Genomic DNA, 15,855 nt, shown 5'->3' on the forward strand with positions numbered 1-15,855 from the left:
GAAAAAATTATTTAATAATTTTTCGAAAAAAAGAATGTTTTTAAATATTTTTGACAGTGGTCAAATTTAAATGAACTTGGGAACAAATGTTTTCTAAATTTGCATGAAAAGATTTTTAAAATACTGTTGAAAAGCTTTTTAAAGTATTCCTCTAATAATGGAAATGTTTAGACTTAATTTTGTGAACATTTTTGCTGAATAAATTGCTGAAATATTACTAATTCACAGGGATTTTTATGAGACACAAATTTTTCATGTCTGTTGACACTATCACTTGCAATTGGATTTTTTTCCAATAAGTTATAAGTTCTCTGTAATTTGTAGACTTTGTGAAGTATGGAGCCAAAAGTTTTCTTTTAGCACTTTTTGAATCCAGTTTGCTGCTAGCACTGGGGTCTCAGGTTCGATCTATGGTGGTGATGGGTTTTCTAAGTCACTTACAAATTTGTCAAATACTTAATTATACCTACAATCACTGAACAATGGTCTTATCTTGTCCTCATAGAACAGTAACAGTCTCTTTGGGGATAGAAAATCCATAATTGAATAAGTTTCTTTTAACAATTGATTTTTACACTTACTGAAGAAAGGTTGTATAAAACCTTACCTAAATCAGTTCATTTTCAACCTCAGCCTCGATAGTCTAAGTTTCAAGCTCATGCAGGGGTTGGAAATGGCGGATCTATGCTCAGACTCTTTCTTTTAAATATTTTGTGAATTTGTTTTGCAATGCACTGAGAAGTTCTTGGGATATTTGATGTGAAATATGCAGCCCTGAAATAATAGTAGATGAAATGAGTTTTTAAGTGGAAATTCTATCCGGCCCTCAATTCTTCAATTTTTGAGAACGGATGAATCGGAAAATGACTTAAGTACATACTTATTAGGTACTCAACTTTTTTGTTTTAATCACAGCTAGGTACTACAGCTTGAACAATTTAGCCGTATGAATTAAAATCTGACACTGCTTATTCGCATCCAGTATAGAATAGTTTTTTTTTTTTAAATTTTTTTATTTGTACTTGCCGCAGCGGAGTTCACCTAAAGATCGAGCGGAAGCGGAAATGGATTGCGGATCCGGAAGTGAGATGCGGACTTCCGGTTTCTCTCTGCAGGATTCGTCAACGCAACGTATATATACAATCTTAATGTGTCTAATTTTAAGTAATGGTGAAGTTGTTTTGTTGAAATGGAATGTTGCGTTTCCGTCTTCCTAAGACTTTTTCATCAAAATCGACTGCTTTAAGATTCAGGTCATGTCAATTTTAGTTCTGATAACGGCTGTCTTTCTTGTTGTCCCTGTCCACTGATTGATAAGAATTTTGGACTTCGCTTTTGCATCATTGATTACGGACAGCCAGAGTCAAGAGAGAAGTGACAGCTACAACAACACTCTCATTGGTTACACCACCCTTCCGCCTTTCGAATTTTGGAGATTAACCAATCAAGAGCTCCCGAACTCTTCTTTGTAGAGAACCACCACTTATCGAAGTCCCTAGGTCGATATGTATGTAAAGCATTTGTTTTTACTCCGCATCTTCCCGTTTATTTGTCAATTATTGTGATTAATTGTTTTCAAAAGACTTTACGTCGTTTAATTGACGCGTCAACTGTCCCTCAGTGCTTTTTACTACCTTTCCCTAGTAGCTTGCGTCTTTTTCATCAATGTTTTCGACTGTCAGTTCTCAAATTTTCTCAGGGGGTTAGACATAGGCTCAAATTTTGACCTTGTCTAATTTTAGAATAACAATTTTCTCCCAAAAAATTAAAGTGAAATTGTGGTTTGCAGTGTCACCCTTGAGTGTTTTGCGACGCACGAGGTAGTAGTTTCAATTCAAGCATCGGAATTATTGCTGATGGTAAGTCCTAAGGTTATTGATGCCTGCCTTTATCCATTACCATCTTCCCTTTTTCAACTAAAATTGCAGCTCTACCTCTCAGAATCATTGCATCTTCGGTTCATTTGAATCTTCAGTGACGTTTTAATCAGCTGTCATTAAATTTAGCCAAGAATTATCATATCTGTCTAGCATCTCAAATATTTACCGATCCACTCGCTGAGGTTAGGTCTCTCGCCTTTTGAGCTCTTTTTATCATTGTGATGTAATAGTTTGTGCTTCTCTACCGACCTTGTCATTCTACAGCAACCTGATGAACGGTTTTGATGCAGTTACACAATAATGTAGGGAGAAAAATCTGGAACAAACCTCAAACCTCAAGCACGGCCAGATTCATACTTAGTCTGTGGAGGCCGCAGCAAATTGAGGGAGGGGGGGCAGGAAATATGTGCAAAGAGGAAAAGAAAGATAGGACACTATTGGGAACGCTGCGCCGCCAGTAGAGCGGTGCAGGAATATGACAATTCACTGTCAGGTGCTTGATGAGGACTATTACAGATCGCAAAATAGACGATGAGAGAGTCTGAAAATCTGCATTATGAAATGTCTTTGGTAAATAATTCACATAATGCATGACCCCCACCCCCTCTCCTTGCAGTGACAAGTTGTGGGGGCAGCTAAATCTTGACGGCCGAGGGGTGGCAAGTACATAAATCTGGTTATGACCTTAAGCGAAACAGTTTAGCTACCTCAGACTCTAATCAAATAGCTCTGCAGCCTGATCATTGAAATTTATGTCGGTATGACAAGAAGCAAACGACATATTATACGGCGCAGATTGGGCTATGTCTTGTCTTATCTTGCGGACAAAGCTAGTTCAAGTTTCAACAATCAGGCTGCTATTTTTCCGCTGGAAGCCGAATAAAATTTGCCGCCCCGGGGGGGTCTGGGGGGACCCCCCCCAGCCCGAGGGGGGTCCGGGGGGCCTCCCCCGGAAAATTTTCAAAATAATGACCTGGAAAACACCATTTTTTGCTACCTTTTCTGTATTTTTCGCCTCATTTCGTGTCGATTTTGAGGTGTGACAATACACCGGTCACCGGGTTTAATACCTTTGGATTTTATTTGATTATTTTGAGCGAAATTAAGGAGCTAAAAAATAATTACCAGTCTACCAGAGCTCACCGCGGGGAGTCCTTGGACTTTGAAGTTCCGCCACCCCTGTGCATCCTAAATTTTGCCAACTTTTAGTATTCTATATAATATTTTTGGAGGTAAAATAAAATTGAGAAGGGATAATATGAAAAAGCAAATAAAATATTTTAGAAGATGGATTTGCTCACCGATTCCGTGCGGTGCCTCCACAATCAATGCAGTAACACACGACGACTCTTTTTAGCAGCAAACGCGTCGATGATTTCTTCGTAGTCCAGAGATTGAAGTATCTCGTTCTCAATTTGTAAAATCCCCAAGGCACTCAGTCTTTCCTCATTCATGCTTGATCGGAGGTAGTTCAAAACTCGTCGTAGACATGAAAAACTTCTCTCGGCAGAGCAATTAGCTATTGGCGTGCATACACACATCCGAAGAGCTATGTCAATATTCGGAAACACGCTGTGAATATTTTGATTCCGAATTTTTTTCAACAATTTGGTTGGTGTTTTTGCGTCCTCGGTGTAATTTTGGGAATTGCACAAAGCTTGAAATTGAATACATTCGCCAATAAAACATTCTTCTATATCATCTGGATATATTTGAACAAGCGCTTCAGCTTTTTTCTTCAACTCTTCTGAACTGAGGGCTGTTAAATTTAGAAGGAAAAAAAATCGCTCATAATACATTTCATACGCATTTCGACGTTTCTTAAGTTCGGTAATTAGTTTGTCAATGATCACTAGGAAAGTTTCAACTCTCATGGTGTCACGGCCATTGAATTCCACCTCTCCCGTAGCTTTTTCGCCTGATCGAAGCGTTCTTTTTCTTTTTCGCCCCTTATCTTTCTGGTAACTTTCAGCGGCTGTCATGAGTAAAGTCCTTGCTTCGGTTTCAAATCCATCAAACTTCTCACGACTCTCAGAAATGAGAGCGATTAAGGAATCGTACAACTGGACGGCAGTGAAAATATCAATTTCTGGGTCTTGCAGCAGTTTGTTAGTTAGATTAAAACGCTCGAGAAGAAAGCCCCAAAAAACAACCATGAAGGCCATTTCAAAACTTTCAAGCTTTAAACGAATTCCTTTAGCTTCACATTTTGCGTTTGGATTTTGCTGGTCATCTTCTTCGACGTCAAAAAGAGCACTAATCACTTCCCAATAGGATTCGAACAACGCTACACAGGCATCTGAACGTGCTGACCATCGAGTTTTTGACAGATTTTGCAAGATATGTGTTCTCTTGTTCTCTTTCGATTCCTTTCGCTTTTTCTCTGCTTTCTCATATTGGTTAAATAAAATATTCCATCTGGCAGTTGACGCTGTGAAAAATGTGTAAACTTCTTGCAAGGTATCAAAAAAAAGGACTGCTGATTCGCAACATTTTGCAGCACACTCTCCAACCAAATTCAGTGAGTGAGCCGCACAGGGAACATATTCGGCAGTTGGAGAAATTTGTTTAATTTTAGCTTGTAAACCGTTGTAAGGCCCGGACATGTTTGCAGCATTGTCATATGATTGCCCTCGACAATTATTCATGTTTATTTTAAGCTCTTCAATTAATTCCACCACAGCGTCTTTTATGAGTTCAGCTTTATGCCCAACATTCGGAATAAATTTAATAAATCGCTCTATTGGCGTACCATCACTTTGAACATAACGAATTATTAAAGATAGTTGATCAACGTGTGTTAAATCCGGCGTAGAGTCCACAATGATAGAAAAATACTTGGCGATGTGTATTTCACTTAAAACCAATTCTGTCACTTTCGATGCTAAAATTTCGACGAACTCTTCATAAATAGTTGACGAAAGGTAATTGGTGCGACCGCTACCAGGGTTGCCGTATTTCGCAATATGAGTAGCCATAAATGGATCGAACTGTGCGATAAGCTCAATAGCCATTAAAAAATTGCCGTTGTGGACCGAACCGATTGTTTCATTGTCGCCTCGTAACGGCAAACCTCGCGACACGAGAGATTTTACGGTTTCAACCACTCGTCTCAACACACTTTTCCAATATACTTTTTCTTCTTCTAGTTGACGTTCTACCTGGTGATCAATCCGTCCGTGTTTTTTACCTCTCTCCAACATTTGAAGAACTGAAGATTTATGATCTGGCGAATTTTCATGTTGTGCCAAGCGTTTCGCATTTTTCCAGTCATTGAAACCTTCCTTTAGAACGCCAAACTGTGAACCACCGTTAAAGGCGAGGCAAGGCCCGCAATAAACTCGACCTGAGCTTTGAGAGTAAATTAACCAGTCCCTCTGAATTTTTTCGCAATTTTTAAGTTCTCGCTCGAACATAGAACGTGTAAAATATCGCGCATGATCATTATATTCGCGTTTGCTTTTCTTGAAGTCGGCATCCAAATTTTGCTTAAATCCATATTTTGCCACGTAATTTCGAAGAGAATCATTGATTTCCCACTCGACTGGGTCGTCACTGAGAATAAACAAAATGTTTGAATTCACTGCCTGTTCGGAGACGGGGGATTTGGAAGTATCTGCTTCTGAACACACGTTTTTGTTATCCGTTTCAATTTCGTAACTCGCCGCACTAGTCGCACTTGTTGATGGAACGGTTTCCCCAACTTCAACTACCGTAGACGTATCGCGCTCGCGTGGAGGCTGCATCTGGCTTTTCGCACTTTTTACAAAAAAAGAATCGATTTTTTTAGTTTTTTTTAGTAACTTGCGTTCTTTTTCCTCTTTTTCCTCTCGGTTTAGTTTGTACTGGTGACCGCTTAGTCGCGACCTGCCGTCACTCATCTTTTATTTTCCACTATTAAACTTTAAGAAATAAAAACCGAAAACAAAAATGCCCGCTTTTGCGCGAATTTACTACACGGCTCAAGCTTCGATGCTTGAACTTCAACGATTACAGGGACACTGACCATGTCTGCGAAATATAAATTGCTTGTCAGAAATTAATCTAGAAAATGAAAACAACGTCAAAAAGCCAGCCAGCATCAGCCCCCTCCACCCCTGACATAATGTAGTGCGATAAAGCCAGTGGTGCCAGTGGTGAAGAAATGAATATGCAAAAACTGCCTACATTAGCACATCTTGAGTGTAATTGTGCTCCGCCGCTCCGAAAAGAGTCTGGACATTCGATCCTGGGATTTGAGCTGTACATTTTTGAGATAAGGACCTCCGAGTCCGAGGAGCTGTGTGATAGGTGGCGTTTTTCATGTCTGGGATCCTTCGCCTCTCCGTCCTGCTCTGCTGATACTGTGCTCGAAAACGGAACGAGTTCCATGCGAATCAAGAAGCACTCATTTCAGTGTAAAATATAAATAATACCAAAAAAAAAAACCTCGAATTTCAAAATTTGCCGCCCCTCAAAATTTGCCGCTGTAGGCCGCGGCCTGGCTGCTGGAATCTATAGACTGACAACAATTTCAGTAAAAAACAGTACACTTCTATTTTATTGCGATCTTCAATTTCCAAAATCAATTGTGAATGTAAGTAGTCAAGGGTTTTACTCAGTACCTTATTTCAAGGTGATTAGTCATGGTTATTGGCATGGTTGAACTGGTATGCAATACATCGCATGTCTGTGCCAAAAATCTCAGTAGATTTTGAATTTTTAGCCAAAAGAAAAGCCAAGGGCGCCAGCTCTTCCATTTACAATACGACTCTATGTACTCCATGGTGATTTGTCACGGTTTCTGGGGTGGCCGGACTGGCGTGTGATAAATCGCATTGATTAAATAAAAAATCTTGGCAAATTTGGAATTTTTAGCCCATAAAAAGAACGATAGCCCCTGTGCATGAGCTTACAGAATCATTCTAAACCAAAAAAGTAGCAAAATTCATAGAGATGAAAGCAGGGTCTTTTTTGGAAAAATACCTTACATTTCAAACAGCAATTGATAATTGCATCAAATGCGAGGTTTTTTTCCTGAATCCCTAAGTTGGCTGTCCTACGTACATTGGTATTTTTCATCAACATAGGCCTAATAATCTGAGTTTCTTTTTTCTTTCTTTTTAGAAGAGGACTGAAAACCTCTACAGCAAAAAAATGAGCTCCGTTTGGAAACGACTACAAAGAGTGAACAAGCGAGCAGCAAAGTTCCGATTCACTGCCTCATACCATCAAATCAATTTGGAAACAACACCTAAATGGTAATCATTGCTTTCCATCCTTGTATTCATTTGTTTAATTTTGATCATACAGAAGCATTATGATCTCTCAAGTTGTGGAATCCGAACCCCATCAATAGTTTATTGAATAACTGGACCATATTTTGTAATAAGGAACCACCATTTCTGGCTCACTTCAGAAACAACACATATGTCATTGGTTTCCCTACACAGAAAGGTGCTTTTACAGAAGAGCCAGAGATAGTGGTTCCTTATTGCAGAATGTAATCTAACTGTGATTAGATAATAACCTTTGAAGATATTGCCTGGTTGACCAAGGTCATTTGATTAGGCCCAGCAGGCCAAGGGCCTCTATGGTGGTGACGTTTGACTGGAACAAAAGCTTTTTGCCAGATGCCACTAGATAAATATTTTATTTTTAAAAGCTAGACAGAGGCTTGAGAGGAAGTAGTGCCTTTGAAGTTATGTTCTCCTTTTTATTTTCCTTAATCCATTGAAGCTTATGAAAATGTAGAAAAAGTGAAGTCAGCCCTCTCTTTCCTGCCTTTTCTCCCTTCAAGCACCATCTCTAACTATAAGCATTATCACGATTCCAGATAAACTAGCTGAACAAAGTGATCATTATTAAAATGACTCTTATGGAAATAATGCATACGCATGTGAAATGAAAAGCATTAGAACATGGGATCTCTGGAGATGAAATTTCCAGGAAAGTAGGGAGGGATTCAGAGAGATATACCGAGAACTTACTGTGTAGGCAATCATTTCAAAGTAAAAGGAAGATCCATTTAATCTCATTTCGTTTTTCAATTGTCAGTTGTGAATTGATTAATTCTGTGTTACTCTATCAGAAGTCCTATGGTTTCTCATTGTCAATAGCTCCCAACTTGATTGGTTTCCTCCAGTGCCACACTGAGTTGTGCAGTCAGCATGATTGTTTTCCCTTTACTTCTCTTATTTTTTGAGTAACAAAATTTGATCTGCCTTGTAGTTCTTCTTTGAGTAGACATTATTTTTTCTCATATGGAGAAGTTGGATTTCAGTGTTGGCATTTGATTCCTGGGCACCATTGATCTCCCCCCATTTTTTCTTGTTTTGATTTAAGAGGGTCAATATTGACGTATAATACAAAATCGAGGGTTGTTAGAAGCTCTCAACATCATCAATGGTTGCTGCCAGTTTTCCCTCATTGATGAGTCAAAACCCTTGGTATGACAGCTTGTTAGGGAAAATTTTTATTTTTTCTTAAGTGAAAAATTGCTAGAGAAGTGGCACCGCAGCTTTTCTATCAAAAGTAGTAATAATATAAAGTTGTCATCTGAAGTCAGGATAAAGAATTCATTGTCAATGATTTACTTCAAGATCATGATTTTTTTTTCTAAAAATTGAGTCATGAGGAAATTGTATTCAAAACATTCAAGATTTCTTCTTCCAAAAATGTAAAGAAGGGCTTTTGAATAGTTTTCCTCTGCTGTTTCTTTGAAGATAGTTTTCCTTAACTTAATTTTATTGTGCACTCAGGACACCAAATAAATTAAGTGTCATTTGGACAAGAAGGAGTAAGCGTGTTACAACAGAACAGTTGCTGTGGGAACCCAGTCTAAAAGATCCGTTGAGAGGAGTTGTAATATGGCCTGTACCAGAAAACAAGGAGGTAACCATCACTTTGTACAAAGATCCAAGAGCTCAACAATTGGAGGATAAAGAATGGAATTTCATCATTGAAGATGTAAGTTTTGTATGGTATTCTTTTTTTTCTCATTGTTTTTTTAAAAAAAAAATATATATCAGAAAGAAAAAAGTAATTTTGAGTAATATATTGATACAGCATTAAGGGATGAAAGAATCAAAAGAAAATGCAGGAAATTTGGAAGTCTCATGAAAGAAAAAAACTATCCAACATTAGCAATTGGGCACAAGACTTCATTTCAGTGCTTTAGAACTTCCAGTAATATTTTGTCTCTTTCAAGATACTTGGAAATTCCTTCAAATATTCCCCTTATTTCTATGATGTAATATCTAACCAAGGTTTCATGAATTATGCCTGACTGTTTTTCTCATTAAAAAGAGAAATAAAGTAATAATGCAGAGAAGAAGAAGAAGAAGGGAAAGTAGGGGATGAAGGAAACAGTGCTAATTATGGCCAATAATTGGGGCCAGTTTTTTTCATCGCCTTGTGCAAATATCTGAGTAAAAGTCGTTGATCAACTGAAAAATGTCCAAATTTTTAGTTAGGGCGTTATGTGACCTTTTTGCGAAAATTGAGTGCGTCCCAGAAAAAAATGAGATCTTTTGAAAATTGTGGAGGCTTAGAAATATTTACACCCCTGTAGTTTAAATCGCCAAGAAGCTTTCTTCCCCTAACTAATCCATTCTCTGAAAATGAATTCAAGACATGAAAGAAAATTAAAATTATATATAATTGTATCATGCAATGTGAATGACGGTATGGTGTCGTTTCACCAAGTTCAAAAGATCCTCTTCTTAGCAGCTCTCTCAAATTCTTCTCAAGATGTGCAAAAATGTATTCCCCCAATCAAACTTAATTGAAAAACGATATCACAAGATTAGGTTTTGCATGCGTTTAATCTATTTTCTGGGGTAAAGTAAAGTGACATTATTATTGAAGTGTAGTGGAATTTCTGAATAAAAACAAGTAACTATTCTATGAAATTAGCGTTGCAAACTTCACTCCAATCTTTGAATGCGCTTTCTTCATTTTGCGAAGCGTAAATAAATAGAGATTATCAACGTCAATTACCATGTATTTCACCTACCCTTGAAACCTACTTTTTAGGAATTTTACTTTTTCCATAAGATATCTTTTACTCAACTTCCCTTTCTGTTTTTTTTGTCAGAATGCGCCAGATGGCAAACGCCGCCCATTAGCCGTAGCCACTGTCAATGTTAGCCGCTATGCCAGTGTAGAATCAATGCAGTATCGATTGCATTTGGATTTTAAACCTGTGAGTAAGAAAATTGTATCAGCATCAATGGATTGCACCCTGTCTAGTGTATTTCTGCGTGAAGGCAAAGCCACGTAAGTTATTTTTAATTTTTCATCATTACCTTTCTGAAAGATGAATTTGCTATCCAGTTCCTAGAAAACTTAATTTCAGAATTTTTTATACTGATTTCCGATGTTAAATAATGTTAAGGAAATCTTAGAATAAACCCATTTTATGAAGTCGTGCCATTTAGAAAAGTGGTGTATTGAAAGCAGCGCTTGAGGTCCGTATCTATTTTTTCTACCTTCAGCTCACTGCTACAACAATTAAAGCAAATCGATAGGGTCATTAAAATTATGCAAAATCAATGTAGAGCAACATGCTGTTGATAATGCCTTTGTTTTAAACCTTATGACAATGCTACCATTGTCATGAGGTTTAAAACAAAGGCATTATCAACAGCATGTTGATCCATCCGCCTGACTCAGTTCTTTACTTGAAGAATGACAAACTTTTCAATTAAAATTTCCGGCTCAAAAAAAAAAAAAAACCAACAATCTACTTGAGTTAAATCGCTCACTAAAGGCCACCTTGACAAGTTTTGTAGTATGAAAGTATGTTGATCTCATAATCGGCGCCTCGGCTCAGCTGTTGCACAGTGTTTCCCCTTTGGAGAACACAAGATGGAGAAGGAACACCGTTCGATCAGAAAGCCTGTCAAAACCATTTTAGTGCTCGACTGGATTCATGTAGACTCCAGGCTTTTTCACGAGCGGAAAATTAAATTTTTTTTTAGCCTATGCCAAATAAAAAAGTCATTATCTTAGTCAGGAATCAATTTCAGTAATTTTCGTTGCAAGAATCGTGTTCTTTGTACCTAAAATTTGGAAAAGGAAACATATATCTGAATGCATCAATTCGTACCTTGTATAGTGGTCCATTATTTTTTATGCAAATATTCATCAGTGCCATAGGAGGTATTTTCAGCCATCCATTTTATTAGGTATTTCTTAGACTTCTTTTCTTATTGTAGGCAAGTTGTTTTATAATGTTTGTCTCCTTGCAGTTATTAAATTTTCTTTAATATTTTATCAAGTTATGTTTTTTTGTTCTATCCAGGGATGAAGATATGCAGAGTATGGCTAGCTGGATGAGCACAGCAACTTACGACATTGCAAGATTGGATGATTTTGATGAAAATGCTGACGGTAAATTTTAATATTTATGTTTTTGTCCTCTAAAGTTATTGCTTCTCTAGTGTGGCGTTTAATTCTTCTAATCATCAATAGGGACTGAGTCAATCAAGCCTTGCAGAGATCGATTATAGTCTGTTCGAGATGGGAAGAACCGTGGAAAGTTGGAATTAATTGCACTATGTAGAAGCAAGGGTAGCATTCGAGCCATTGTCCGCGATGAAGCACCGAACCAACCCTGGACCGTGGCGCACCGCACAGAGGGCTGACTCCTCATGAGTCGCTTGCCGCTTGGCGCCTAGCACAGGAATTTGCGGCTCCAGGTTCGTATCCCGGGGAATACCACCGCTTCGAGGCCCATAGCCTCCTGCGCGGTGGCTGCAGCGTGCGCGAAACATCGAAAAGTGACAGTTGACAAGGGTTGAGACACCCCCACCCTGCAAAATAGTGCTAATTATTCCGACTTTCCACGGTTCTTCCCATCTCGAACGGACTATAGTTACCTGCTAGTTTTAAGCTAAAGTTCCACAGGGAAAGATTTTTTTCAAATTGCTTTCATTTTCAGTATCATAAGTGACCACAAAGCTGTCTTTGTTTTCAAATTCATGAAGAGGTAGTCTTTGCCAGCTAGCAAAATTCCTCTAACCTGTGTGCACTAAAAAGTTTTTGCAAAAATTTCTACCAGAAATGGAATCATACCCCTCACCATTCCATGAATGTTGGAAGTGCCACCAAGTTAGGTTACCCACAGAACCCAGTCATTTTTTCCTTTTGTTTTAATCTGCCAATCTGTCAAAAGTCTTCAATGTCTTTTGAATTTCATTGAAATCCCCTATTTTGCAGGAAAAAAAGTGGACTCTGAAAGTCTCTTCAAATCACTCTTTGTTGTCACTGAGCCAGCCGTAATCAGAACAGTCAGCAAGGAAGGGAAAATTTTCTAATTTAATTTTTTCGTTTTCTGATATTATTCTTTAGACAAAAGCAGTTTTTATCATGAAGTTTTGAACTCTTGTTTGTTCACAGACGATTCGCTCAGCAGTTTGCATGAAATCTCACAGATCACAACTCAACTAGACCAGCTAACAAATAGTTTAAGCAGTTCAGACTGTGCTACCAGTCCCATGAGCGGTATTCATTTACTTTATTATTATTATTTTAATTTTTAATTAGTTTTATCATTGTAGATTTAGTACACATTGGTCACATTGCTGAAGTTGTAATGATATCAAGTAGGTAGCTAAATTGTATACATTTGTTGTAGAGCCGGATTGAGGACATTTTAAGTGAGGTCTTAAAGAAAAGAAAAAAATCTAAGTGGAAGTTTTGTTGCATAGTGGGTCACAAACTGAAAATTGGTGAACACGACGGCAATGTTGTCGCACAGTGAGTCACGGAGATTGAGCCATCGCCATTCAAACTTGCCACATCATTTATTGAAATTTTTTCATATCTGACATTACATGAGGGATTTTAATTGCAATCCGGCGACATGAAGTCCTTCAAATAATCAATTCCTCCAACAGTGTAAACGCAAAAATAACCTCAAAAGATTGATCCCTCCCCTTTCAGAAATTATACTCCTCCCTGGGGGGACGCGCGGGTCGCTTAAAAAGACAGAACAACTGAGGCCGGACACTCAAAGTTTAAAACGCGCGCGTCAGGGGGGTGGAGTACCCCTAATAAAACAGCGCGGAGCGCCGTTTTTTTCTATTCTTATCTTACTTTTTCCCTGTTTTACATGATTGCAGCTGGGCATAGCCTTTGGTGTGTTCAAAGATCTCTCTTTATTAATTATTTTTGTTAACTTTCCAGTCACAAGCATCACATCAAACAAAGATGAAAATCCACTGATTGGAGATGGTCATCACTTCCCTGAGGTAGAAGACAAAGAAACAAAAACTGCGGAAGGCGCAGAAAGCAGATTCTCTAAAAATAGTTGTAATTCCACGGAACACAGCGGTGAATTGTTCAAGTAAGTCAAAGGAGTCCTTAAGTTAAAAGTTTCACAAAGAAAGTCACTAGAACCAAGTTTATTTTCTCACTGCACAAGCCCAGAGCTCATGTAAAAACTACACATACTTTTCGTCTCTTTTCAGAGCCCAAAAACATGATTTATAATTTACAAATGATTACCTCAGGTATAAAAGTACTCCATGTATTATTGTTATGTCATCTAAAAGCAATATATATCGATTTATTCCCATTGAAAAGATTGAAAGAGGTTATGTCATTCCTATTTTTTATTGTCCTGAAATTATTTCCATAATGGATGGTAATGTTTTTATCATGAAGAATCAAGCTTCAGACTGAACCAGTGTCACCATTGTGTCTTACATAGGGATAGATTATTAAATCAGAAATCTTTACTGCATGGTAAAACTCTATTATGGAGGAGTGAATTTTTGCCTAAATGCCTCGGAGCATAAATTTGAATGTAAACTAAGCCTCAATAAGCCACTCAATTCTAACTCTAATTAATTTTTTTTTTACTTTTTGCAGATCAAACGAAAATGATGGGCAGCAAAATGTCAGATTAAATCTGCAGCCTCTCAATCTGAAGAAGGTAAAAGATAGAAAAAAAAGATCTTCGGAACTCGGGTAGAAAAAAAAGATCTTCAGAACTCGGGTTCAAAATTCTGTAATCGGAATTGAAAAAGCAACATTGCAGTTAAATGCATAAACACAAGCAGAGCCTTTCTACATTGACAGTTTTGAAACAAAACATAATTTTTCAAGGGATTGATTGTATTTTAAGATATGCCTTAAGAGTGTAATTTAGTGGAATCATGTGCAAAACTGTCGCCACAAATAAAGTTAAAATTTACCCGTTCCGAATCTTATAGCTCCCAAATGTTAAAGCATTTAATCGAAGAATCACATTATTTTTTAATCTAAAATTTACTGACAAGATAACAAGATACTGACTGATACGCACAATTTGTACTGCTTTTCTTGCATTTTCATTTTCGGTGCTTGAGTTTCTTTGATAATTTCCGAGTCAGTTGCTGCCACTTCCCGGGCAAATATCATGTATTTTATTTAGGTGCACGCAATACACAGGGTTATCACGGTTATGTTGGAGTAACTAGAGGATATTAATTCTTTTTTAACTTTATTGTGGGTCAGCAATTTGCAGTTGATATTTATTTTCTAATTTTTCAGAGCAACAATTCAAAACAAGAGGAAAGCACTCCTGGACAAGATTTGCTCGAATGGTGCAAAGAAGTTACGCAATCATACCCTGGTGTCAAGGTCACTAATCTAACAACATCTTGGAGAAATGGTCTTGCATTTTGTGCTATTATCCATCATTTTAGACCTGATTTGATAGAGTAAGTGTTGTGAGGTCCTACTTTGTATGTCCAACTAAAAATTCATCAGTAAAGAAATAAGTTACTCTAAAAAATCATTCTCGTGAATATTTTGGTTGATAAAATTTGGTTGTTACAATAATATCGGATGTCTTGGTATTTGGACAGATTTCATTAACGTTTGCTGAAACTATGAAAACTTGATTCTATGACTAATGCAGCCGACCCAGAGAATAATAGAATATTTGCTATCTTCTTGCTTTTCATTCTCTACGAGCTGATCAGCATCAAACAAACTCAAATTTACTTTGGTCAATTTTTGTGTCACTGTGAATGAAATTTTGAAAAAAAAAAATTAATCTCCATAATTTTTCTTGTTCCAGGGATATTGATCGCTTATCTTCTCAAGACTTTCGATCAAACTGCAAGAAAGCATTTGAAGCCGGTGAAAAATTGGGCATCCCTCGAGTCATTGATCCTAGTGATATGGATTTATTACGCGTGCCAGACAAGCTTGCCATTATGACCTATCTATACCAATTAAGAGCTCATTTCACTGGTAAGTGAACCTTTTGCTACAATGCAATGAGAAATTTTCAGTTAAGTTATAGTTTCAACAAAAACACTAATTACCACATGCCCTCATAAGCGCAAAGCCAGTTATATCAGTTCTTTATCACCCACATATTGTATGAACGCCAATCTAACAATCTAGATACCATCTTTATCATTTTTTTTGGTGGATTCTGTCTGTTCAGTGGAGATTTGGGGTCTCAAATTTTGCTGGTTTTAGTGTCTACATTCGGCCATAAGAGTGGCCGGCTGTAAATATGCATATATAAACTCTATACCGCATGTGGAGACCTTGAAAAGAAAGTCTGGTCATAGTCCTATTAAAGATACATTGTCCTCTGTGGATGAAATCGTCCCCCAAGGACAAAAGTGTCCTGTTAATTTTTGGAAGATGATTTATTTTTATGAGGGAGGGAGTTTCTATGCGCAGAGGTTTTACCATAGTTTTTTCTTATGTTCTTGAAATGATGAGTTCCTTTACTGAATTTTTTTCTCATTTACTTTCAGGCCATGAATTAGAAGTTCAGCAAATCGGAAAAACCACTGATGAATCCTCTTACATGATTGGACGATTTGACACGGATACTGATACCGGTATTTCTGTCCAGTTATTCGAACAGGAAATTATTAACCTGAAAAAACATAATGCTGACAAGAAGACCATCAAAGAGTGAGTATAAGTGTAGTTCTTTTATGTGAGAACATTTCAGAAAGTTAGATGAGTCTGATTC

At 37.5% G+C, this 15,855-nt stretch overlaps 1 protein-coding gene across 4 annotated transcripts in view; it reads left to right on the forward strand.

Moving 5' to 3' along the window:
- The first annotated feature begins 1,313 nt into the window (after positions 1 to 1,313).
- Ehbp1 (Eps15 homology domain containing protein-binding protein 1) overlaps positions 1,314 to 15,855 on the forward strand; it is a 30,910-nt gene continuing 16,368 nt past the window's right edge. The window contains exons 1-11 of one of the 4 annotated variants that reach the window (XM_019061338.2): positions 1,314 to 1,859; positions 6,987 to 7,120; positions 8,621 to 8,828; positions 9,958 to 10,139; positions 11,167 to 11,255; positions 12,264 to 12,368; positions 13,053 to 13,212; positions 13,740 to 13,803; positions 14,403 to 14,572; positions 14,935 to 15,110; positions 15,632 to 15,794. In XM_019061338.2, the coding sequence (XP_018916883.2) occupies positions 1,857 to 1,859; positions 6,987 to 7,120; positions 8,621 to 8,828; positions 9,958 to 10,139; positions 11,167 to 11,255; positions 12,264 to 12,368; positions 13,053 to 13,212; positions 13,740 to 13,803; positions 14,403 to 14,572; positions 14,935 to 15,110; positions 15,632 to 15,794 (1,454 nt within the window). In that variant the 5' untranslated portion in view covers positions 1,314 to 1,856. The remainder of the gene's footprint in view (positions 1,860 to 6,986; positions 7,121 to 8,620; positions 8,829 to 9,957; positions 10,140 to 11,166; positions 11,256 to 12,263; positions 12,369 to 13,052; positions 13,213 to 13,739; positions 13,804 to 14,402; positions 14,573 to 14,934; positions 15,111 to 15,631; positions 15,795 to 15,855) is intronic. The other 3 variants (XM_072306251.1, XM_019061336.2, XM_019061337.2) reach the window with 3 other exon arrangements.

The sequence above is a fragment of the Bemisia tabaci genome, chromosome 1 (genome assembly GCF_918797505.1).
Source record: "Bemisia tabaci chromosome 1, PGI_BMITA_v3".
Classification (NCBI taxonomy): Eukaryota; Metazoa; Arthropoda; class Insecta; order Hemiptera; family Aleyrodidae; genus Bemisia; species Bemisia tabaci.